This window comes from Xenopus tropicalis, chromosome 2 (assembly GCF_000004195.4).
Source record: "Xenopus tropicalis strain Nigerian chromosome 2, UCB_Xtro_10.0, whole genome shotgun sequence".
Lineage (NCBI taxonomy): Eukaryota > Metazoa > Chordata > Amphibia > Anura > Pipidae > Xenopus > Xenopus tropicalis.
The window spans coordinates 45439062-45465283 of NC_030678.2; the positions used below are offsets into that span (position 1 = coordinate 45439062).

Here is a 26222-nt window from a genome sequence, read left to right on the forward strand (position 1 = left end):
ACTAGGTATTTTGCCCTAACTACACTTGCCTAACTGGGCAGTATCCTCGAACCAGAGATGCAAGACCCAAATATTCAGTCCTCATCTAGAGGTGAAACATGATTTCCCTCAAAGATTAGAAACTACAGTGCAGGGTTCCCCAGCTGGAGAAGATCTCCATCTTGTGCATTTATATGGACATGGAACATGGACAAAGAGGTAATATTTAACGCAACTACTAGCATAGCTTCCCATGGGTTATAAAGTTCTGCCTTTAACCAGATTAAAGGAGTGGATATAAGAAAGATGAGAACTTCAATTAAGAAGGAAATAAAGCATGTTGGAAAAAATTATTGCAATTATTTCTCCAGTGAACATCATAAGAAAACAGGTCAATTATACTTGGTCTTGATACATTTCTCCAATGCTTTCTTCCTTTCACTGTAATCCATATTCAGGGCACATCTTTTTCCAAGCAGGGGACTTAAAAGGAAATGAAGTCTCAGTTGTTGAGGTCTGGAATAAAGGAATAAGGAAGTCAGGGCTATATCAGTTAGATATATATTATATGAAAGCCCAAAGAAAATCAAGTATTGATGTTGATAATGTCAATACAGACTGCGGTTTTCAGTATTTATCAGGAAAACATTATTCATATTACTTTTTGGTATTCCACAGTCTACTTTAGCTGCTTGCCGACCATTTAAAATCTACAGAGACAGCTGAGGAGCACCTGGTAGCCAGTGCCACAGATTTTGTGTTTCTGACTTTCACTTTGCTCTGTGCTAAGAGTGTTTACTGGCAACATAAAGCTTGGCAAGCTCAAAGAACTGTGGTAGAAAAGGCTTAAAAGAAGCTCAAATAGGGAAGCTCAAAATGACATTAACTTAAGAACAAGTACTGTAATTTATTAATTTGTTTTGCTCAAGCCCTAAAGATTCCAGTAATGTAATTTTTAATCACCCTCAACATACAAACCTGCTTTTGTTAACTGAGAGTTCTGAAAGATTTATCAGATACCATAAAGCACCAATGTCCCATACTTATTAAAACAGACAAGTTGCAACTGTAGGAGCCAATGTTGTGGCAATGCTGTCAGGTAGCTATGGAACTGCCTTTGAAGTGCAGGATTAATCATGTTCACGCTATGATGTAATATCTCATTTCCTTCGTCCTTTTTAAATCACTTATGGAGACAAAAGCAGATTCTCTGTAAGATAAGAGAGTGACAGGTTAAAGCCCTTTGCAGGTGGGATCTGTTGGAAAACAAGAACAAACCATACTAGAAAGGCCTTCATCTTTTATTAAACTACACCTGGTGTAAACTACAGTACATGTGACCTAGATATTTACTTTGCACCTGCTGTTAAGTAGAACAGTGGTAATAAAGGGTTAATAAAAAAAAGAACCACCCTAATAAAGGTAATCCCCAAGGACAGTGTTTTTTCTAGAGATGCACTATTTCGGGTTTTGCTCCAATCTGGAATCCATTGTGAAAGATTCAACCGAATCCTAAACCAAATCTGAACCCTAATTTGCTTATGAAATTAGACTATTGAAGTGGTAAAATGAACCTTGTGCTGCACGAGCAGTAAAAAAAATGTTTAGCTTCTGTGTCATTTGATGAAAAGTAATGTAATTTTAAGGATTCAGATTCAGTTTGGCCAGGTACTTGGCTAAAAAAGGCCAAATCCCAAACCGAATCCTGGATTCAGTGCATTCCTAGTTTTTTTTATTCTACCTTTAAAGGGATGTATCACTTATATTTTTCTCATTTATCCTGAAATGATAACTCTTTTTTTTAGGTCTGGTCTATTGGGGGGCCTGATACTGTATCACCCTGTGGAAGAGATCTTAAAGGATAAGTATACACACTTGTTAAACGTGAGTTGAATGAATAGGGCTTGTGCAAATATACTTTTTGTCTATTGTTTTAATCAAGAAAAAGCTATGTTTTTTATTTCTACTTGAGCAACAGGAAAACTGAAGCTACTCCATGTTTGGTACTTGCAAGGTAGATAATTAGATTACTAGTGCACATAACCCCCAGTAAAGTGGACTACTAACAAAACAGTAGGGTAAAGTAGTAACTTTACAACAAAAAAAGTTCACCCAGCACACCCTTACCTACTCCAACTATATTTACTCGGTGCACAGCTCAGAGAGTCGGCACTCCCAGCGCAGTCCAGCAAAAAATAGTTTAAAATAGTTAAAATCAGTGTTAAAATACTGGGGTGTCTTAAAGGCAGATCCCAAATTGGGTAAATTGTTTAACAATCACCCGATGTTTTCATACAGGAAAGGAAAAACAGTGGGAGAAAACCGAGAGTAAGTGATAGGAAGACTGATAGAGAAGAAAGGGAAAAAGGAGGTACATATCTGTGTGTTAACTGCAGCCACTGTAATGGAATTATATGTGGGGAGAATGTAATACATCCGCATAATGGCTCTAAAATGCCTATCAAAGGGACCTTTGATTGTAATAGCAAAAATGTGGTGTATTACATTAAATGCCCCTGCTGATTAGGCTATGTAGGCCAGACTAGCCGTGCAGTACGTGTGCGACTGAAAGAACATAAATCTATGATTCAGAATTATAAACCCCCAGAGAAAGGAAAGGAAAAGGAACCAGGTAAAAAAACTTGGGAAAGAGAAAAGGGAAACAACATTGGCCAAATACTTTTTTTTGAGTGTGGCCATCAGATTTCGCAGCTTAGGTGGCAAATATTGGAACAAATTAAAGGAAGGGAGGGTCAAGACACTAAGAAAATTTTATTACAAAAGGAATATTATTGGATTTTGGCTTTAAAAACTAAACACCCTAGGGGTCTAAACGATGTCATGCTTTTTATAATCGCATGGTGGGATCATGATAATGGTTAATTATGTATATATTTTTTTCTGCAGATTTAAAATACGATGAATTATGCAGTGCTTCAGGGACAGGTAATTTTCCTGTTTCAGGGTTAACTGTTCCCTGTTGTTGGTAACATAGGGCTGATTCACTAAAGTGCATTAAAACACGCGCTATTTATAGCATGCGTTAAAAATTTTATCGCGTCTTAACTCACGATTCACTAAAAGGATATTTGCGTTAATTTAGACATGATGCGGTTTGCGTTATTTAAGTTGCGAAGACTATTTTCGTGCGGTATTTGATGCAACGCACGCTAATTAACGCAGCGCGCTACTTGTCACGCAAGCATTACACTCGTTGTGCTGGTCAACTATTTCTTGCTAAAGTAGAAACTTTGTCTTAATGTAATATTCCAAATTATTTATATATATATATGTGATTTGGGTTTTTTAAGTCCCGAACTTTGCTTTAACACTTTATTTTCCAGCCTTGCTTCAGACCTTTTTGCATTACAGATTTTGGCACACAATTAGTGAATGGACTTTGGAATTATTTGACAAATTTATTATGATAATTAGTTCTTTGATGTCACACCTGTTATCCTTTAGGGCAGTTGCACACAGGGAGATCAGTCGCATGCAATCAATCTTTACTATTGGGGGCGACTAATCTCCCCAACATGCTATCCCACTGGCAAGAATGTAAATAGCCAGTGGGATGGTATACACATTATTTTGGTAGCCTCCTTGGTGCCTCGCAAGGAAACTTCAGGCGACTTTGGAAAACCGAAACAACATATATGCCATTAGTCGCCCCCAATAGTAAAGATTTATCGCAGGTGACTAATCTCCCCATGTTCCACTGGCCTGAAATATTGTTGTGCTTTACCATCCAACATGTCTGATGAAGGTGCTTGCCCTGAATCATTGAATGGTTTGCACTTAATAAATAGGCGGGGTTTATCCTGCTTGCAATGCCTTGTTGTGCCAGTGTCTACATTTATTCCATTTCCCTGTATACCACATTTATTTGGGTGCACATGTAGCCCAAAATGTTCACAGGAGCCAAAACATTAATCTAGGTAAGCACTAATTATATATTTTCCCTTTAGGGCTCTGGCACACTAAGAGAGGAAACTTCCGCGATTTCACTGAAATCGTGCTGCCGCGTATGCCATCCCACCAGCGATTTACATTTTCATCGGCGGGATGGCATTTCGGGGAGATTAGGTCGTGGGCAACTAATCTCCCTGTGTGCCAGAGTACTTAGGTATCCCGATAGGTATCCAGGCTTGAGCTGCAACAAACACTAACAAACATCACCACTCAGTGGCTGAAAGAGAAAAACTGGCATTCATGGGTAATATATTACCTGGTCAAGAGGTCGAGGTCCGTGTTAAAAATTAACATGAGTAACAGTCCCTTACATCTGTTATTTAACCTGACTAAACAAAACGAATAATATTTATACATTCACCTAAGAAAAAATACATACAGGTGAAAAAATAAATGTATGATGTCTTAAGAAATGATGGAGACTTCCAAGGATATGGAGACATGAATCTTCACTGCCACAGTGCTGCTGCCATAGGTACATGGTGCCTTGACTAATTCTTGTTAGGTTTTAGCTCTCCTTGAAAATCCATCTTTGTTTAAAATAGATGTGGTAATTATCAGAACAGCTATGTTGGTTTATGTTAGAAAATTGTCTAATGACATATTTATGTATATCTCAATGCCATTTAAAAATTAAAAGAGAAGGAAAGTTGAAAATCACTGGAGGGGTGCCAAATATTAGAACCCCCCAGTGATTGTAATCGCTTACCTTTTACCCCAGGCTGGTGCTCCAGGGTAGCTGCAAGCCTGATCCTCTTCCGTGATAAGCTGAACGTAAACAAAAAAGCCGGCATGCATGGGCCCCGGGATCCTGAACATGGAAGAGAGAAGAAAGATGATCTCTGGCTCATACCAACCCCGGCTGGAGCATTTTTTTCCTAACAGGAGCACCAACCTTGGGGTAAAAGATTATAGTGATTATAATCACTGGGGGGTACCTAACATTTATTATGCAGCCCATTTGCTTACAAACCTGCTTGGCTTCCCAGGCAATGCTGGATACAGGCCCACTTACTAACTTGACCAATGACATTGTGCCATTCCATAGTATGTATGGTTAATCTTATAAAACACCATATGAATATGCAGCACTGTGTAGAACTAATTTACATCTCAAAGGTTTCTAATACAGTCTTTTATGCAGGTCATGGAAATCTAAGGTGAACTGCTGCCCAAGCATCATTTATTTCGGTGTTTCTTTACTACAGTCTTTTAGGGCTGTGGCACACAGGGAGATAAGTCGCCCACGACAAATCTCCCTTGTTGCGGGTGACTAATCTCCCTCTCGGGGAAACTTCGCGATTTCGGCAAATCGCAAGTGGGATGTCCTATCGGGGAGATTAGTCGCCTGCGACAAGGGAGTGGGTGACTAAAACAGATAAACAGATACATTATTCTGTACCTTATCTGTTTGTATCTGTTTGTCCCTTGCAGCCCCCCTATGAGCTGAATGTTGTATATATATCAGAGAGCACCACAGCTTCATTGTAATCAGCTTGAAAAAGGAACTAAAATGTTCTGAAAGCTTGCTATGATTATCTTAGTTAGCCAATAAAGGTATCACCTTTATACCACTTTTGTTATTTTTTATTTCAAAAGGGTTACCCTGTAAACATACAGTAAAGTGAGAAAGCTGAATTTTAAACATAAAGCTGTCTTTTTTATTCTACAGCAACCTTTTCTTTTTAATTTTTGACCCAACAATCTTTTTAGAATAAATAGTATATACCTGATTTTAATGACTTCTTTCTACTGTAAGAAGAAATTTTACTGTATGAAAGAAGATTATATAGATCCGCACTATATGGTATGAGGACCCATTTTTTTTAAATTGCTAGTTTATAAGGATAGAATACACAAGAGCCATGAATATTCTGTAATCTGTATCTTGCTTAGTGAAGTCATCAGTTATAATATGTGCTTAGTGATGTAATTTGCCACATGACTCACTTAAAATTGTGTATTTTAAAAAATAATTAATATAATAAAAACAGCCTTGTGCCTTTATACGGTCATGAAAATCCTTGGTCACTTATGATACCCTTATATTTTACAATTGGGAGTACATTATTCACTATATATATTAAAGGCTATTCATACATGTTGTGTATTATAAGGATATTATTACAAGATGGCTCATTGTAAAATGCTGACGTATGACCTGTATAAACATTTGCATAGACTGACAGAAAATCAGGCTTAAAAACTTTCACTGGCAGAAAATATAAATTGGGAAAAAATAATGTTAAAGTTAAATCTCACCAGGAGTCCAACGTTCAGTTCCAGCCAATACACTACATGCAAGGTGTATGTTCTTTCCATGCTTGTTTAGGTTCCTTCTGGATACTCTCATCTTCCCAAACTTTAAAAAACATATAGATTAATAAATTTACCATAGTGTGTTTGTGTGTGTGAACATGAGGAACCTTACATTGTAAGTGAATAACATATAATACCTGTGAAGCACCGTGAAATATGTTAGTGCTAAATAAACAATAATAAATAATAATACTATGAGATAACAGCTGCTTTCATTAATCTTACTCTAGTTGACTGATAAGAGGTAATTACTGACTAGTTGCTACGGGTTACTACTTCAATGTAAAATGAAATCAGTTTTGAGAAATCCTGCCTTCATAGGTTTCACTGTTAATCAGTGACATCCCAGCACTGCATGGTGGCAGGCCCAGACTGGCAATGTGAAAGCTCTGGCAAATGCCAGAGAGGCTGCTGTAAGATGCAACAGATGCAGGGTTGGACTTGACGCGAAGGTAAGTTTAATTAATGTGTGCTCAGTGTAGGGTGGGGGCCGGGAGACCCTGCAGGGGTTGCGGGGGCTGCAGTGGGGGCCCCTGCAGGGGTTGTGGGGGTGCGGGGCGCAAGGGTTGGCAGCCCCAGTGGGCCCCGCACACCCCAGTCCCACACTGATGGTCACAATTTATTGGGCCCATGGGGCTGTTTGGGCCTCTGCGTTCTCTAAATGCCATTGCCTATTTTGAATCTCTGTCAAGACCTGCATGGTGGCAGTGCTAACCATTACACAACCATGTTTTTTTTTTTATCATTTTCTGAAGTGTAAGTCCTAAACATTAAGCTTGTACAACTGGTAAAGGATAATGTCAGACTGGGAGAATGGCGATTTCTAGCTAATTATTGCCGAAGTGTTATATAGCTCCATGGGTAGTGCAATAATCAAAGTTCAACAGATTACGTCATGATTACTATTTAAAATGTAATTCTTGAACCAATAAATGTATTTTTTTTATATTTGTAGTATTGGTTTGTAAGCAGCTATCTCCAGTCATTGTGCCTGATCCTGTGCTTTCAGAAAGAGCCAACAATTCACAATGGAACTGCTTTCCGATAGGCTATTTTATTCTCTTCCTCAATGTTATTGGAGGAGTCATGGCTGGACTTGGATGTCTAACTTAAAGGAGAAGGAAAGGCTAAGTCACTTGGGGGTGCCAAAATGTTAGGCACCCCCAAGTGACTTAAATCGCTTACCTTGTACCCCGGGCTGGTACCCCTGTTAGGAGAAAACAGCACCAGCCCGGGGTACCTTGAGCGAACGCTTCCTCCTTCCTCTGCCGGCGAAATCCCTGGGCCGGCGCATGCACAGCAGAGTGCAAAGTTGGCTTTCTTGTTAAAGTTCAGCTTTTCACTCCCCTGCGCCAACGCGGCACAAGGAAGCACTCGCTGCTACCATGGGCTGGAGCAGTTCTCTCCTAACAGGGGCACCATATCTGTATCTGTATCCTCAGGGTGTCCCTTAGCAGCCAAGGATCCCTCACAGCCAACTATGGATCAGGGATAGGAACTGACCGGATACCTGCGTCTTAATCGTGTCCTGCTCTAAGGCAACAAATAGACTGTAGGGAAGAATACTTCCAGCTAATCTCTCCTGGTTGGAGCTGAAACTGCTCTTTCTAACTAATCTCACTTTCCTAGAAAGTGCTCTTTATAAATTATCCTGATACTCACTATTCCTCATTCACGGGGTCACTATCCCCAACTTCACTAGAGCTAGATGCAGCCTCTAGAGTAGAAGGCTTTACTGGGGCCCTGTTGATCCCAGGCTCAATGGAACTTCCACCTGGGTCAGCAGATGCAGCCAAAGGGGAAGACCCACCCCCCTGCTAAACACTATATCAGAGTGCCAAGGGAGTGGTCTCCCTGTTAACCAATAAGACACATATGCAAAACTATAAACTGATACATGGCTCTTTGCCCAGTAACAGCACAGACTAAGGAAGTTGTAGGGTTTAAGCTATAGGGGCATGTTAACCCTATGGGTCCCTACAATTACAACTAAAAATGGTTAATTGAATTAATGTGTAATTAGTGTAATGTAATATATGCCACAGACAGCAGCCCATAACCCATCACTAAATACACTTGTAATTAATCAGCTTTTAACAGACTACAAGGAGGAGTAGAAAGTAATACCTGAAATGCATGAACAGAACTTTCAGAACAACTTTTTAGTAGGTGAAGTTAAAATGACACTTGGGGATACAGTCCTTTGATTTCTCAATTCCTCTCTTGGATTAGACCCTGTAAGGTTCCCGGGGCTCAAGCATCTCAGGGACTGTGTATCCCCCATGCAGGGGAGTGACTGCTGTCTGTGAGAGAGAGGACTCCCCCACCCACTTGTGGTAAACAGGGGATTGGCAGCGTGACAAGGAGTGCGGCGCCTCAGCTGCAGCTCATTTCCTCCCTACCTGTGTGTAGTTCAGCACATTCCCGCTTACCGCGCCGCTCATCTCTCACTGCAATGCTACAATGGGCAGCCTACCTAGGCACCTTCTGTCTGCTGCTCCTCTGGCCCTGTAAGCGGTGGCTCAGTGCCGGTCTCCGGGCCAGTGGGGAAGACTTGGAAGGCTACAAGTTAATTTACAAACCTTCAGCCCTGGCCAATTACCTGGTGCGGCGGTGCAGGACTTTCCATGGGTTTGGGAAAGCGCGTTGGATCTGGAAGACTTTCCCAACTCTACAGACTTTGGTGGGACTCCTGGGCCCGGTGGATAAGGGGGTGCATTTTGTCAGGGAGTACCTGCAGATGAGCGACGAAGGGCTGGTGGCTTTGGACTGGGCTGTCAAACCTGGGCAACCCCAGAGGAGGAGGCGAGCGTCCAGTAATTCCACTGTGCCCATTCTGCTTGTGGTTCCCAACTCGTTCGGCAAGATAACTAGGAACACCAGCAAGGTAACACTCCAGCTGGGCAGCACTAGGGAGCAGGTGGCACTCCTACTGCTACTGCTATAATTCCCAGCAGTTACCCAAAGGATGCTGGGAGTTGTAGTGTTGGAGCCCTCAGGTTGTATAGTCTTGCAGCAGCAGTCATAATATATTACTGATAAATATTAAATACTATCCTGGAAACCAGTTAAGCCGTGTAATACATTGCAACTCAGTATAGGATTAAACAATATATAGGCTGCTGAAAGAGTTAAATCAGTTTGGCCTGGGGGGGTTACTGTTCCACCTTCTCAGTTTCAATATTACAATACAATGTGATTTTTTTTTCTGTGTGTTGCTGACATCATGGACTTTTAATGAAAGTCGTTAAGATTTTATTATTGAAATCATTAGTCTATCAAAATAGGAGCAGGGCAATAAATGCTCATGATTTAAAGGTACATACACATGTACATTCCTGTTGAAAGGGTACATAGGGCATTAATCATTCTGGCAAAGTGAAACTCGCAGTGTGTTTTAGCCTTTTTTGTTATGATTATTGTCTGCAAATATTTCCATTTTAACAATTAGATAATGACATAATAAATAATCCGGGAATGCTGTTTTGGCAGCCATTGGTATAATGACTTCTGCATTTCAGTTCAGCAGATGGGGGGGGGGTACTGTTCCCTCTAAGCTGTGCACTCATGCACGCACACACAAATTTTGGGACCAATTTTGGTGGTGCACACAAAGAATTTTTTATACTGTGCACACCAATTTATTAAAACCGTGCCCAATGCAATTGAGCACACTCCCATGAAGAAATTAGAGGGAGCATTGGGGGGGTTCTGGTAGTTATACAGAAGCTGAGGCTTAAGAAAGGATACACATAGCAAAATAATAAAGTTGATGGGATACCACAGTTGTGGCACCACAGTACTCAAAACGAATCACCGCAAGTGATCTAGTTGAAATCCTGTCAATAACAGGAGTCAGTGACAAGTTTGAAAAAACTGGCAAGGTCGTCAGGAAAAGGTAAAACCACCACAATATTTGAAAAAAAAAGCCTTTAATGTAATCCTGTTGATTTACTGCATGGGGCTGCTGTATGGAGTTGTGTGTATATCAACTACGTGTGCCGATTCTCCTGAATGCTTTCCTGTCTGGCGTGTTGAGTTTGTAGCCTTACTTTTACGGCGAAGACACACTTTTTAAAAAGTCACGGCGACTAATCCGTGCAACAAAAACCCGCACGCGACTGACTTATTAAATGTTGCGGCGACTAATTGCCCTGCATGTCTTCGCCCTTAGGGTGAAAACACAAGGAGCTACTAGTAGCAGCTACTTGTCATGGTTACTAAAATATACTATACTGATCATTTACCGATAATTGTCTCTATGTGTGTTTTAGCAGAGGCTATTCTCAGTATTGTCTATGGCAGTGTATTTTCTGGGGTTTACTAGCTTTGACAAGTAGCTGCTACTAAGTAGCTCAGTTGCATCGCAAGGAACCTTTGTGCGCCTGCGGAAAACTGAAGCGACACATATGCCATCCCACCAGTGATTTACATTCTTGCCGGTGGGATGGCATGTCAGGAAGATTAGTCGCCCACAATAGTGAGGATTTATTGCGGGCGACTAATCTCTCTGTGTGCCACTTCCCTCACACTTAGGGTTGCCGCCTTACCCCTTTAATTCCGGCCACATATTGAATCCTCCATGGCTTATTAGCAATTAATTTAAATTTAAATACATTTTTAGTTAGCCATATAGGATATTGATTTAATATGTTGCCGGTATTAAAGGGTTAAGGTGGCGACCCTACCCACTGCTGAGCTTTGCAGAGTGCATGCGGCTCTGACCAGTGAATAATGGGCATAACGTAACCCATTGCCCGAATCCAGAACTGGTGCCATTTGTGTAAAATCAACCAAGAGAAAGGCAAGTTCAGTTAGAATTAGGGCTGACCTTAAGTCAACTAAATTTACCACAAGCTTTGAAAAATAGTGATTGGGGTTACAGGAGGGCACTGAGAAAAAAGTGATAATTATGTACCAGACAAAAGAATCTGCCAGCAAGAAAAATGTACTTTAAGATATTTAAACTACACCGGGGGTTCCTTTTTACTGCTTGCTTTCACAAACTCAAATTATTTTAAGTCCCAACATATGGGAATGTAAAGGGCAGCATAATTGTCTACATGGGTTGATCCTGCACTATCAATCATATCATGGAACATAGATATTGGTCGGGCTCATCCTGGCAGCATACACATAATGAAGAAAATCATGTGAAGTTTTTGTTGGAATGTGTGTGGCCCCCTAAAGGCCAGCAGATCAAGCTGCTCACAGGGGTATTAATGTCAAGTATTGACATGGCTAATATATTGTGACTTTGGTGTGGTATAGTATGAGCGAAATAGGAAGTGTCAGAAATTGCATCCAGTTGCACAGGTATGGGACCTGTTATCCAGAATGCTCAGGACCTGGGGTTTTCCAGATAAGTGATCTTTCTGTAATTTGGATCACCATACCTAGGGTTGCTACCGTACCCCTTTAATACCGGCCACATATTGAATCCACATCATGCATGGGTCTAATAGCTTAGATGCATGCTGCAGACTGAACTTCCTTATGAATAGCCATGCAGCATGCAACTTAACTAATTGTTAACTAGACATGCAGGTTGTGGATTTAATATGTGGCTGGTATTAAAGGGGTAAGGTAGCAAAGGGCTGAGGAGGCAATCCTAATCATACCTCAAGTCTACTAAAAAAATCATATAAACATTAAATAAACCCAATAGAATTGTTTTGCCTCTAATAGGATAAATTATATCTTAGGTGGGATCAAGTACATGGTACTGTTTTATTATTACAGAGAAAATGGAAATAATTTGTTAATAATAATGTGAATTGTTTTATTATAATGGAGTCTCTATGAGAAGGCTTTGAATAGTTCTGAGCTTTCTGGATAAGGGGTTTCCAGTAAAGGATCCCAAACCTGTACTAGCAATTCCATCTGAGTACTTTGTTCTGGAAAAAAAGTCTTATTTAGTATTATAAATCTGTTCCTTGTGTACTATCCACCATATTCATTTCATCATTGTGGTCATTAAACATAACACTTGAGCTGTGAGATAATAAGATTTAATGTGCTAGACTTCTGTTAGTTTAATTAGCAGCTCTGTCAGCACAGTGGCTAATCACAGTAATTAAGGGTTCTTCTGCAGAACTCTGTGTGCTTATTCCAAATAAAAAATATATAATCGCTGTAATAGCAGAGACCTGCAAGCCTAGGATTCCAGACTGTTTATGGATCTGCAAACGGTGGCTCTGCAGCACTTAACCCCCTGTGGCAGTCTGAGGGTGGTGGTAGTTGGCTAAACAAATGGGGGTTATAGTGGCAGTTGGGTCTTAATCTGGGGCAGCTGCAGCAGAAATTTGGCTCCAGTGGGCTATTGTATTGTTTGCAACCTCAGGGGCCACTGGACTCGCGCCAGGTGGGGTTAGTAGTTCCACACGTGATACAGGGGAACTGTATTTTAAATACAGCTATGGGATTCCTTATCTGGAAACCCATTATTCACAAAGCTCTGGACTACAGGAAGGCCAGCTCCTTTACAGTACATTTTAAGTAAATAATTATATTTTTAGCCAATTATTTCCTTTTTATCAAGTACAGGTATGGGACATGTTATCCAGAATGCTTGGGACCTGGGGTTTTCCAGATAAGGGGTGGATAAGGTAATGTGGATCTTCGTACCTTAAGTCTACTAAAATATCATTTAAACATTCATTAAACCCAATAAGATTGTTTTGCCTTGAATAAGGGTTAATTATATGTTAAGATCAAGTACAATGTATTGTTAGAATTCTTTTCTTATAATGGAGTCTAAGATAGATGGCCTTCCCATAATTTGGAACTTTCCCCTGTACTTGATTCTTTCTAATGCTGGCCATACACAAGCAGATTCAAACTACTGATTCAGCCCTTTCAGACCAAGTTAGCAACTTATATGTCTGTGTATAGGACCTCCCTGTGGCCTATCTGGATATACAGTGGTTTGCAAAAGTATTCGGCCCCCTTGAACTTTTCCACATTTTGTCACATTACAGCCACAAACATGAATCAATTTTATTGGAATTCCACGTGAAAGACCAATACAAAGTGGTGTACACGTGAGAAGTGGAACGAAAATCATAGATGATTCCAAACATTTTTTACAACTAAATAACTGCAAAGTGGGGTGTGCGTAATTATTCAGCCCCCTTTGGTCTGAGTGCAGTCAGTTGCCCATAGACATTGCCTGATGAGTGCTAATGACTAAATAGAGTGCACCTGTGTGTAATCTAATGTCAGTACAAATACAGCTGCTCTGTGACGGCCTCAGAGGTTGTCTAAGAGAATATTGGGAGCAACAACACCATGAAGTCCAAAGAACACACCAGACAGGTCAGGGATAAAGTTATTGAGAAATTTAAAGCAGGCTTAGGCTACAAAAAGATTTCCAAAGCCTTGAACATCCCACGGAGCACTGTTCAAGCAATCATTCAGAAATGGAAGGAGTATGGCACAACTGTAAACCTACCAAGACAAGGCCGTCCACCTAAACTCACAGGCCGAACAAGGAGAGCTCTGATCAGAAATGCAGCCAAGAGGCCCATGGTGACTCTGGACGAGCTGCAGAGATCTACAGCTCAGGTGGGGGAATCTGTCCATAGGACAACTATTAGTCGTGCACTGCACAAAGTTGGCCTTTATGGAAGAGTGGCAAGAAGAAAGCCATTGTTAACAGAAAACCATAAGAAGTCCCGTTTGCAGTTTGCCACAAGCCATGTGGGGGACACAGCAAACATGTGGAAGAAGGTGCTCTGGTCAGATGAAACCAAAATGGAACTTTTTGGCCAAAATGCTATGTGTGGCCGAAAACTAACACTGCACATCACTCTGAACACACCATCCCCACTGTCACATATGGGGGTGGCAGCATCATGCTCTGGGGGTGCTTCTCTTCAGCAGGGACAGGGAAGCAGGTCAGAGTTGATGGGAAGATGGATGGAGCCAAATACAGGGCAATCTTGGAAGAAAACCTCTTGGAGTCTGCAAAAGACTTGAGACTGGGGCGGAGGTTCACCTTCCAGCAGGACAACGACCCTAAACAAAAAGCCAGGGCAACAATGGAATGGTTTAAAACAAAACATATCCATGTGTTAGAATGGCCCAGTCAAAGTCCAGATCTAAATCCAATGGAGAATCTGTGGCAAGATCTGAAAACTTCTGTTCACAAACGCTGTCCATCTAATCTGACTGAGCTGGAGCTGTTTTGCAAAGAAGAATGGGCAAGGATTTCAGTCTCTAGATGTGCAAAGCTGGTAGAGACATACCCTAAAAGCCTGGCAGCTGTAATTGCAGCAAAAGATGGTTCTACAAAGTATTGACTCAGGGGGCTGAATAATTACGCACACCCTACTTTGCAGTTATTTATTTGTAAAAAATGTTTAGAATCATGTATGATTTTCGTTCCACTTCTCACGTGTACACCACTTTGTATTGGTCTTTCACGTGGAATTCTAATAAAATTGATTCATGTTTGTGGCTGTAATGTGACAAAATGTGGAAAAGTTCAAGGGGGCCGAATACTTTTGCAAGCCACTGTATCTCTATCAGGGTTTAAAAATCCTATTGGGCGGGGGACTGTATAGGCTCATTAATACAGCCATTTTCTGACGGGTCTGTATGGCCTGGGGCCAGAATATGACATTAGTCTGATTTGGCCCAGAATGTAGGTGGTACAATCAGGTAAAAAATCCACTCATTTATAGGCTCAACTTTAGCTTCATAATTCAATACTGATGGCAAAACAATCTTATTGGGTTTATTTAAATGTTCCTCAATAGACTTAAAGGAGAAGGAAAGGCTTATAAAGAGTTAATCTCAAGCTGCAGGCATACCTTCAATTGTCTCAATAGTGCTGTTAAGTCTCCCCATATTTCAACTGTTGAGATGATCAGAAGCCAAACAGGAAGAAAAAACACTGATCTGTGTAAAGAAAGTTCACATAATGCCTCACTCCTGCACCGAGACCCGTGTACATGCTCAGTTAGTTAGACTATGAGTCAGCTTCCTGCTGATTGGCTCAGATCCACATTCCTAAGGGTGGGAGTGAGTTCTTAGCATTCTTGAGGGAGGGGGAGCAGGAGAGGGGAGAGAGCTGCGTGTCGGTGGCACATGAATTACAGACACAAGAAATCTTTTGACAGAGAAGTCAGTGCAGCGTTTCTGTGAGTGCTTATGGCTGTATGTACATAGACCTTTTTGATAAAGCTTACTTAGTTTTTACCTTTCTTTCTCCTTTAAAGTAGGAACTTCTTATCCCGAGAACCCTTGGTCCAGACATTCCAGATAATAGTTCCCAAAACTGTAGTATTGTTTCCAAAGAGGAATCCTTTACAAGTAGCACAGTAACAAAAGTTGCAACTCCCCTCTGTAGCCAGACATTATTCATCCATTGCATCCCACATGTTGTTTGCATTTCCCACTCCATATTTCAGACTGTTTTGGCTATCCTTCTAACCTTTCTATAAACGAGTAATTTGCTGATTAATTGCCTGCTCTCTGAAGTCTGCATGCATGTATACGTTGTTTTTATGGCTCTGATAAAGTTCAGCTTGGTTTGTGTACGCTGAAGTACAAGCACCCTGTCCCATTCACACGTGTGGAACTAATTTTACAAATATTGATAGAATATGATAGAATTCCAGATCCTCTAAAGAACGAACTGGGGGATAGAACTGAACCATATATCACTTGTGATTCCCTTTTCACGTCACTGCCCCTATTACTTTACTCTCCTGCCCTCTCACTCCTCTTAGTGAAGAAGCAAATTAATGACTCAAGCAGGTTAATTTGTTACTGAAGAAATTGATCCTAATGTGTGATGTGATTGGTACCTTAGACTGTTGCTGGGTCAGGAGCCAATATGAACGATAAGCAGTCTCCATAAAGTGCAGTATAAATGTAATGAGCACTAAATAAAGGTAGTTAAATAAACTTGTTTAAAATTAGGGTGGAGGAATTTCATGAATCCACCTGCAGCTCACCTGGTGTTGTTATACAGGTATGGGACCTAGTATCCAGGATACTAAAATAAATTTAAAAAAATATATTGTTTCATACCATAATTTGTCGTTTTGGCCTATGCAGGGACCTATAGGGTTAATAGTCCCTATGGCTTTAAATCCCCTATTGGTTTATTCCTGTAGCTATTAGGCAGAAGCCTATGTATCTAAGTTCATTTACATATCACTTCCTGTCACACTTTAATATAGTGATTGGAAAGGAGTGATACTTCCTCTTTGGCCTCCATCTTCTGACCTAGGTGTTTGGGGAGCCTGGGATCAATAGGGCCCATAAAGAGTTCTGCCCTAGAGGGACAACGCTTATAGAGAAAGTCAGGGAACTGGGACCCTGTAAACAAGGTTTAGTCAATTACAGGATTAGCTACTGTTTAGTCTTACATTATAAGAACATAAGATAATGAGGAACAGCTATAAAAAGCAGTCTATGCCCCAACAAGTATTGATAGCTGGAGGTATCTCTCCCGTAGGCTCTGCTAGCCTAAGTGAAGGGACTGCAGTACTGATAGGGATTCAGGTTATATGCACGCCCTGAACTGTTTTTGCTGTAGGCAATCTGGACCATTATTGCTGTCACAGAACTCTGCTCTACCTATGACTGTATCTGACATCATCTACTACAAAACTACCTCATTTTCTTGTGTGTATTAACCCCGTGGAGTGTCTTTGACAATAAAACCAGTTTTTGTGAGTTTGCAGGAACCTCTGGCGTCCTCTACTTTTATTTCTACATGGCAGTAGAGAGGTGTAGTTCTCAACTCCATCTCCCTTCCAGTGTGACTCATGGTCTACCATCACAAGTCTGAGAAAGGCCTTTTTAGCCTGGATAGGGTTACATTTATTTACCTTGTTTCACCCCTGAAAGTGTGATTCTATAGGTCCTATTTATAAAGCTGTGCAAAGTCATTTTCTCTGGAAAAACTGCATAAAAAGTAGTGTAAAGTAAATGGTGTATTTATTATCCATGATTATACACCATGCTTTGCATTACCTTATATCATTCTCTAAAAAGAACTTGTCTCTTCTTATAAATGTTTTTTTTTTTTTTTTACCAAATACTATAATTTCCGCCAGTACTTTACACCAGCTCCGCCCCATTCAAGTCAAAGGGAATAAATTCAGGCAGTTACAAAAATTCAGAAGAGAAATAAAAAACAGCAATGCAGAATACAACACAGCATTTTTTTAAATGCCTGTTGCTTTTTTTAGTGTTATTTTTCACTGGGTTTGCAGTTACTTGAAATCAATATAGAACTTCATAAATGCCCTTGATTTTATGTGGTAAAGCCTGGCATATAGATGTCGGTGAGTGTAACATCTGGGGAGCCAAAGTTTGCCTTTCTCTAGTCAGTATGAGCCTCAGAATGTGGCTGCTTACAACCTGGTGAGTAAGTTTTTTCTCTGACAAAGGAAAATTGCTTCCCCCTGCTGTTAAAAAACAGCACATGCAGTTTAAGATATATGGGGAAGATATAGTAACAGCAATCCTCCCTGTTGACAAAGGTGGATGCATATTGTTAATGTAGTCCCCTAGTGGTTTGAAACATCTGTATGGTATCTGTTAGAAATGATCTTACTGAGTGTAAGGCTAATGCCACACTTAGAGTATGGTGTATATTTTTGGCAAGACGAAAAACGCAGGCCTATGCCTATGCAGGCATGGTTTACATGCAAAGTGGCAGGCCTTTTAAGATAGGATAGTTCTGCACTTAGGCCATCTGGCCCATGGATTTACCTGATGTCATACCTGTTGTCAATGATTGTCATTTGTATTTCATTTTTCCTTTGCTTCCTGTAAGAATAATTAGATTAGCTCACGAAGAACCCAATTCTCATCAGTTGGTCATCTGTTACCTTCTTGTATAGGGTTCTACAGTACACTGTTATTTTGTCTGTAATTTGTTTGGTTTCTGTAATCCACCCTTGTACTGTTTGGGCATTTTGTATTTTTCTTGAGTTTTTATTTGTATTGTGTATTTTAAAGCCTTGTAGACTTTTGTTAGCTCTCTTTGTAAGATTAAATATTTCTCATTGTAATTTTTTCTCCAATTGGATAAATATGAGTAGAAAGTTTTGCTGCATTCCAAAGGAGATTTGGATCATGCCAATGTATTAGGTTGTCATCTACATAGTTTTCCCATGTAATCCTTAGGGGTTGCCTGAAATTTAATCTTGGATAAATACGAGGAGAAGGTGTTCATTTTTTCCAGTTTATATTGTGGTTGAGATACTTGTATAGTCACAAGAACTAGGGTTTAACACTGTATTTTATTTCAGCTGTATTTATAGTGGGTAGCAGTGATTGTGAGAGAAAGATGTACTCTAACCAGAAGAATGTTTCATGGGCTTTTGAGACAAAGGTGATTTCTTGGATGTAGCCTAAGGGCAGGGGTACACGGGTAGATTAGTCGCCCAGCGACAAATCTTCATTGTTGCCGGTGACTAATCTCCCTGCAATGCCATCCCATCGGTTAGAATGTAAATTGCCAGTGGGATTGCATACGTGTCACTGCGATATCCTACAGTCGCCCGAAGTTTCCTCTCAAGGCAACTACAGGCAACTGCGGGACATTGCATGCCATCCCACCTGCGATTTACATTCTAGCTGGTGGGATGGCATTGTGGGAAGATTAGTCTCCCGCAACAACGAAGATTTGTCGCTGGGCGACTAATCTCCCCTTGTACCCCTGCCCTAAAGTAGTCTAAGTGGTATGGTTGAAGATGTGTACATAATGTTTTTATGTTTTGAGTGTGTCTCATCAATTTATCTGATTTGTCAAGGGTCCCTCTAATTCCTTCTTGATTATGCGTGCACCTTCTTTTGCGCACACTTTTTAAACTTGTTTTAAACTTGCATTTTTTAAAACACGTTTTCACACAAAATTCTTTGTGCACACCATAATTTGTTGTGTGTGCTGGCTGCAAAATTTGTGTGTGCATGCAGAAAGCACAGCTTAGAGGGAAATGGGGGAAACATTAGAATATTTCTGCACTTAATAGTGTGCCCCCTGCACAAAAGCTCAGTTCCAGCGCAGGCAGCCATGCTGGAGCACACGCATTTGTACTACAGGTACGGAAAGCCTGTCTCCCATAGACTCCATTTTAATCAAATAAATCAGAATTTTAGAACTGATTTCCTTTTTCTCTGTAGTAATAAAACAGTACCTTGTACATGATCCCAACTAAGATATAAATAATCCTTAGTGAATGCCAAACAATCCTATTGGGTTTAATTAATTTTAAATTTTTTAGTAGACTTAAGGTATGGAGATCCAAATTACAGAAAGACACCTTATCCGGAATACCCTTGGTCCCGAGCATTCTGGATAACGGGTCCTATACCTGTATAAGTTTTCAAGTAAATACAATTCAACATCTCCATTTTCTGTACAGATGTGCCACTTGGCCCTGACCCATGGTTACCAGGCTGTCATCTTTAACCGTCGCAGCCACAACGGTTGTCCTTTGAGTACAGTCAAGTTGCAGCAGTATGGGGACCCTAATGACCTGAGGGAGGTTATTCGATACATCTGCCATTGTCAACCCTCATCTCGTCTGTTTGCAGCAGGGGAAGGTACTGGTTCTGGTCTTCTTTTGTCCTACCTTGGAGAATGTGGCTCGTCCAGCTATATTGCAGCTGCTGGCTGCATCTCCCCACTGTTTCGCATGCAGGACTGGTATGAAGGTGGCTGCTCTTGGCTGTGGAAGGAGATTCTACTCTTGTACCAGAAGATGCATCTAAGCAGGTAATGTGCCCAAAGCTACTGATGCCAGATTTTCAGACATGCTGAAAGATGTAGTTCACAACTGCTTAAGGGCTCATACTCACGAGTGTCTGTTCCTGCATTCCCCCGAGGTGGATCCTTCCTGCATTTCACCGCAGGGAAACACTGAAACAGAAGCAGCTCATTCTTCCCTATTCCACTGTACTCAAACAGGCGCATTCCACCTGCATTTGGCACTTACATGTGTCTGTGTGAGTACAGCATGATAGGGAAGAAAGGGCTGTGTTTCTACCTGGCATTCCTCTGTGGTAGAACGCAGGAGAATGACACCGCAGGGCAACACAGAGCTAAATGTGTTGTACTATCTGTACAAGCACTAATGATGAGATATTGTATCAGTGGTGCAGCAATATTGGAATCAAATATTATATCCGTTCTACCCCCCCCCCTCCTTTCATACTGTATAAGCCTTTTCAAATTATCATAAAATTATGCTTTTTTTTTTTTTTTTTTTAAATGGTAAAAGGTTTTAACCTCTTCTTCTTTCTCTCAGTCTACTGCAGGGATACCCAACCTTTTATACCTGCGAGCAACATTTAAATACAAAAAGTGTTGGGGAGCAACAAGGTTCCTGGGGGTGCTAATAAGAGCTATTATAGGCTACTTAATAGCCCCTATGTGGACTGGCAGCCTACAGAAGGCTCTGTCTGGCATTATACTTGGCTTTTATGCAACCAAAACTTGCCTCCTTACCTGAAATTCAAAAATAAGCACCTGCTTTGAGGCCACTGGGAGCAACATCCAAGGAGTTGATGAGCAACATTTGTTCAGGGGCAAGAGTATATGAACGTTTTGATTTCATAATTCTATGGTATCCTTATTCATGCAGTGGCTCTAAATCCCCCTCTGCATATATGGCTGCATATACTCCATATGCCTTCAGCTGAATGACTCTTGTCTAGAATATGTACGGGTATGGGGCCCCTTATCTGAAAACCCTTTATCCAAAAAACTCCAAATTACAGGATGGCCATCTCCCATAGAGTCTATTATAAGCAAATACTTTTTAACAATGATTTCTGTTTCTCTGTTATAATAAAACAGTAGCTTGTATGCTTAGTGCCAGTTGACACTTGTGGGCATGAGTGGTCTCATAAAAGGCATGAATTTGGGCCAATCAGGTAGAAATTTGGTGAGTAGGATGGAGAAATACAAGAGCATGGGAGAAAAGGACATGCTGGAAGTGAGGTTTAGGGCTGAATGACAGGTAATTACAAATTTACCAGCAGATATGTTGATAGTTAATTTATAATACGTACCCCAGCCTTGGCTAATATATTATCAGTTAGGCTGGTGAACTACTGGCCAGGTGGTAACCCGAGGGCTGTCCCAGTGCACTAATCTTAGAACATGCTTAGTTGGAAATGGTTATGCCAAATATGTTCTTTTTTCAAATGATCCTTTCAGTTAGAGAACTAAATTTTGATTGGAAAGTGATATGGAAATTCCTCTGTTCAGTCAGGCTTAAACCTAAGATGTTTACTTAGATAATATCTTTTTGGTACATATATTAAAAAAATTTGGAATTCAGGTTTTGATGGAGTGGTTTTCCAAGTACTTGTTATTGAATACACGTCATCACAACGATTCTTCTATTGCAGAGTTTGACGAAAAGCCTTTGGATTCACTACAACTGTAAAAGCAAATATTACAAAGATGTTATTTACTGAATGCCAAACCTGCTAGCAACACTAATTATTGACTATTTTTGTCATTACATGCAAATATCTGTTTTTTTTTTCTTAATAGGTATACTTCTGCCTTAGGACAGACCATTAATACTGACAGACTCCTGGGGAGTAGGACCTTAAAAGAGTTAGAGGAGGTTCTGTTTTGTCAAACCAAGGCTTTGAATAGTTTGACCTGGGATTCCTATTGGGAGAGGAATGATCCATTGCGAGACATTGATGAAGTTGCTGTGCCAGTACTCTGCATATGTAGCCAAGATGATCCAATTCGTGGGAGGCCAGAGACAACTGTGCCTTTTGAGCTGTTTGAGACAAATCCACACTTTTTTCTTCTGCTGACTCACCATGGTGGCCACTGTGGATTTATTAAAGACGATCTTTCCAGCACCATGTGGAGTCATAGCGTCCTCATAGATTTCTTTAAGTCCACTGTAGACTTCTTTGCAGTGGAAGAAAGGCTAAAAACCTTCTCCAAGAGAAAAGGAACAATTTCGATCTCTGGCAACAGAACTGCTCACTGTGGAGCGTCCTGTAGAAGGGAGCAAAACTGCCCTCATAACATTCATGAAATATATAACTGGCAGAGATCCTACACCAGGTGACAGAATCTTTGGATCTAGACCATGAAATATTCTGAATATACAGGGCTTCATCAACCTGTGACACTGATACACTTGTTAACTCTCAGAATTATCAGCCATTAGGTGCTGTGAGGCACAGTTTGGACACCCTTGGTGTTTAGCAGTATGAATATACACGTCACAACAGCTCCAAAAAAAAAAAAAAAACAGCAATAGGTTTTTGTATAGGATGAGCATCAAATATTACCAATAAATGTTACAGAAAGTGCAATATTAGGCTTGACAGAGAGGCATTGTGGCTCCTATTAGTTCTGTAAATAGTAGCACTTGTACTTTCTCACTTATTATGATGATAAATCTAAAATAGCAGCATATTTATACAGGTATGGGACCTGTTATCCAGAATGCTTGGAACCTGGGGTTTTCCAAATAAGGCGTCTTTCTGCAATTTGGATCACCATACTTTTTACTACTAATTCAAATATAAAATAAACCCAATAATAATAATGATTAAATATATCTTAATTGGGATCAAGTTCAAGGCACAGTTTTATTATTATAGAGAAAAAAGGAAATCATTTTTAAAAATGTGAATTTCCTGGATAAAGGGTTTTCGGATAATGGATCACATACCTGTACATTTTTCCCACCCAATATTGCGATATTTACATAAACCCATGTGGGGTTCACTCCACGCGCACAGTATATTCTATTTGAATTTAAATCTATTTATATTAAAATTGTTTGTGGTTATTCTGTAAGGATTTAGTAAGCTTGATGTTTTGATATAAATTATTTTGCATGTATTTTTTTTAAGGAAGATAGAGAAGACTCTTCTATAGATACATAAGTACTTCTGTCATTTGTGTTCATTGTCAGGGCACAGTAGACAAATAGCGGTGTAATACATCGCCTGACTAATTTAACTCTTCAAGTCATGTATCTCCTTGATATAGCCACTTAAATTGTTGGCATTAAACATATGGTGTGGCATAGAACTTAGAGAATCTCTAAAAACAGATAGTCCTTGGCACTGGTGCTGTTTTCTAGAGCAGACAGGACTAGAACTGCTAGACTCTCATGTAACATCATGTATCACCTAATGAATGTGAAAAGAACAGGGCTGCAAGAAGCATAAGTCAGGAGAACAACAGCCACTGGAAATCAAAGGGCAGAACACAAATAAAAAATGGCAGAAAGTTGATGAACAAGTCAGTAAAGAAATGAAAATATATAATTAAAAAAACAAACAAACACAAAGCAGATTAATATTCACTTAACTTCACAATTAGCTTTTCTTCCACTGTCGCTTTGTCTCTGTTAGAGGAATTGCACATGTAGTGAATCCACGATTTTTGTTGCTCACACAATAAATGACTATATGTGTGGGCGATAAAACATTTGGAATCACTTATTGCTGATTTGAACAGCAACCACCTGCAATTCTCACATGTCAGTAGGCTGTCGCCCAGAAAAGTTTCTAGCTGGCGGTTACACTAAGATCAATGCCGGATTTGTGATCACGGTGCCCCAAGGCACTTCTCCCACTGTTTCTTATTCCTCTAAGGCGGGGGTGGCCAATATGTTGATTGCAATCCACCAGTCGATCCCCCTGGGATTTCTGGTGGGCCGCGATAAGGCCAGGGATGCGGAAGTGCTGCGTTACTGCGTACGTGCGAATGTTACCACATACGTACGTACGTACGCATTCATACTGGTACTTCCGCATTCCGCATTGGTCCGGTCGATCGCGGAAAAAAAGTCTGGCCAGCCCTGCTTTAAGGGCAGTGGCACACAGGGAAATTAGTCACACCGCTGCAATGTCCTGTTGTCAACCGAAGTTTCCTCCAAAGACAACTTTGGGCATCTGCGGGACAACACAACGACGTGTATTCCATCCCATATAGCATGCGTTAAATCGTGTGCTATTGCAATGCATTATTTTTAATGCATTTTGTTAATTTGTGCGTAGAAATAATCCTAACACATGATTTACAAACACATATTAAGTGTTAAACCTTCTAAATATCGCATTAGTCTGTGCGAAGATTTACACCTGGGGGAGGCGGTACTTAAAGAAAATTGTGGTTCATGAGCTTTTGGCAAAATAATATGGACTTTGCAGTGGGATTTATTCAAGTATGTGTTGGCCCTAGAGTGATGCAGCCTCTGGTTTTCAGGGAAATGGTCATTTTCACAACAGTAGTTTTCCGAAAGTAATGGTTACGTGCGTAAAATCGCGCTCTAATATAGCAAGCGGCAAAATATATCACGCGCAACAGGAAATAACGCATGCGGTGGAAAATAACGCAAGAAAAACGCTCATTGCGAGTTAAATAATGCAAACAGCATTGCGTCTATATTTTGGCGCGTGTCCTTTTAGTGAGTCATGCGTTAAGTTAAAAAAATAAGAAGCAATAACATTTTTAACGCATGCTATAAATAGTGCTCGTTTTAACGCACTTTAGTGAATCAACCCCACTGTCTCTTACCTCTCTGTAAGATTGTGTAAGCACTTCTCCCTCTGTCTCTTACCTCTCTGTAAGATAGTGTAAGCACTTCTCCCCCTGTCTCTTACCTCTCTGTAAGATAGTGTAAGCACTTCTCCCTCTGTCTCTTACCTCTCTGTAAGATAGTGTAAGCACTGCTCCCTCTGTCTCTTACCTCTCTGTAAGATAGTGTAAGCACTTCTCCCTCTGTCTCTTACCTCTCTGTAAGATAGTGTAAGCACTGCTCCCTCTGTCTCTTACCTCTCTGTAAGATAGTGTAAGCACTGCTCCCTCTGTCTCTTACCTCTCTGTAAGATAGTGTAAGCACTGCTCCCTCTGTCTCGTACCTCTCTGTAAGATAGTGTAAGCACTGCTCCCTCTGTCTCTTACCTCTCTGTAAGATAGTGTAAGCACTGCTCCCTCTGTCTCTTACCTCTCTGTAAGATTGTGTAAGCACTTCTCCCTCTGTCTCTTACCTCTGTAAGATAGTGTAAGCACTGCTCCCTCTGTCTCTTACCTCTCTGTAAGATAGTGTAAGCACTGCTCCCTCTGTCTCTTACCTCTCTGTAAGATAGTGTAAGCACTGCTCCCTCTGTCTCTTACCTCTCTGTAAGATAGTGTAAGCACTGCTCCCTCTGTCTCTTACCTCTCTGTAAGATAGTGTAAGCACTGCTCCCTCTGTCTCTTACCTCTCTGTAAGATAGTGTAAGCACTTCTCCCTCTGTCTCTTACCTCTCTGTAAGATAGTGTAAGCACTTCTCCCACTGTTACCATGCCTTTGTAAAACACAATGCCAGCTTTCATGTCACCTTAGTGAATAACCTTATTATCGGCTACTTCAAAATGATTTATTTACTTTTTGGAGCATCATACATTAAATAACATAACCTTATAACAAACTACAAATTATGTAAATCCAAAATACATTGGATTGAAATAGACAAGTCTAATGTAGCATGAGTTTACCAGAGGTTCAGATATTTAGAAATCATGGTAACATTCGTGCCAAAGATACATTAAAACTTGCTGGAACTTTTAGAACAATATATTTTCTCTAGTATTTGCTGGCCAATGAGGTATGTATCCCAAAGAAAAGCTTAATCAAATTCACATTAATCCACAACAACAGGTTATGGGATTGTACACTTACTTTATATATTTTTGGCTGGTGGGTCAGATTTATCTAATATAGTGCAGGTAGGATCCCTTATACAGATACCGGTTATCCAGAAAGTTTAGAAATATGGGAAGGCCATCTCCCATTAGGTCCATTTCAAGCAAAAAAATTGTAGACTTAAGAATTTATTTCCTTTTTCTCTGTAATAATAAAACAATACTTGATAGTAACTACGCTGCATGAATCCATAGTGGTGGGAATACAATCCTAATGGGTTTACTTGACATATAA

The 26222-nt window shown here is 40.4% G+C and overlaps 1 protein-coding gene and 1 long non-coding RNA gene across 2 annotated transcripts; one reads left to right on the top strand and one right to left on the bottom strand.

Moving 5' to 3' along the window:
* Positions 1-298: 298 nt before the first annotated feature.
* On the bottom strand, positions 299-8487 carry LOC105946505. The gene is made up of 5 exons (XR_001169922.3): positions 8398-8487; positions 6214-6313; positions 4661-4762; positions 958-1189; positions 299-495 (listed from the first exon to the last, which is right to left on the bottom strand). It is a non-coding gene; the product is annotated as an uncharacterized LOC105946505 (long non-coding RNA).
* Positions 8488-8703: 216 nt separating this feature from the next.
* LOC100497109 (protein ABHD15) lies at positions 8704-23086 on the top strand. Its single transcript, XM_002936050.5, has 3 exons — positions 8704-9157; positions 19665-20017; positions 21806-23086. The coding sequence occupies exons 1-3, from the start codon at positions 8726-8728 to the stop codon at positions 22344-22346; spliced, it is 1326 nt and encodes a 441-aa protein (XP_002936096.2). The 5' UTR covers positions 8704-8725; the 3' UTR covers positions 22347-23086.
* Positions 23087-26222: the final 3136 nt, after the last annotated feature.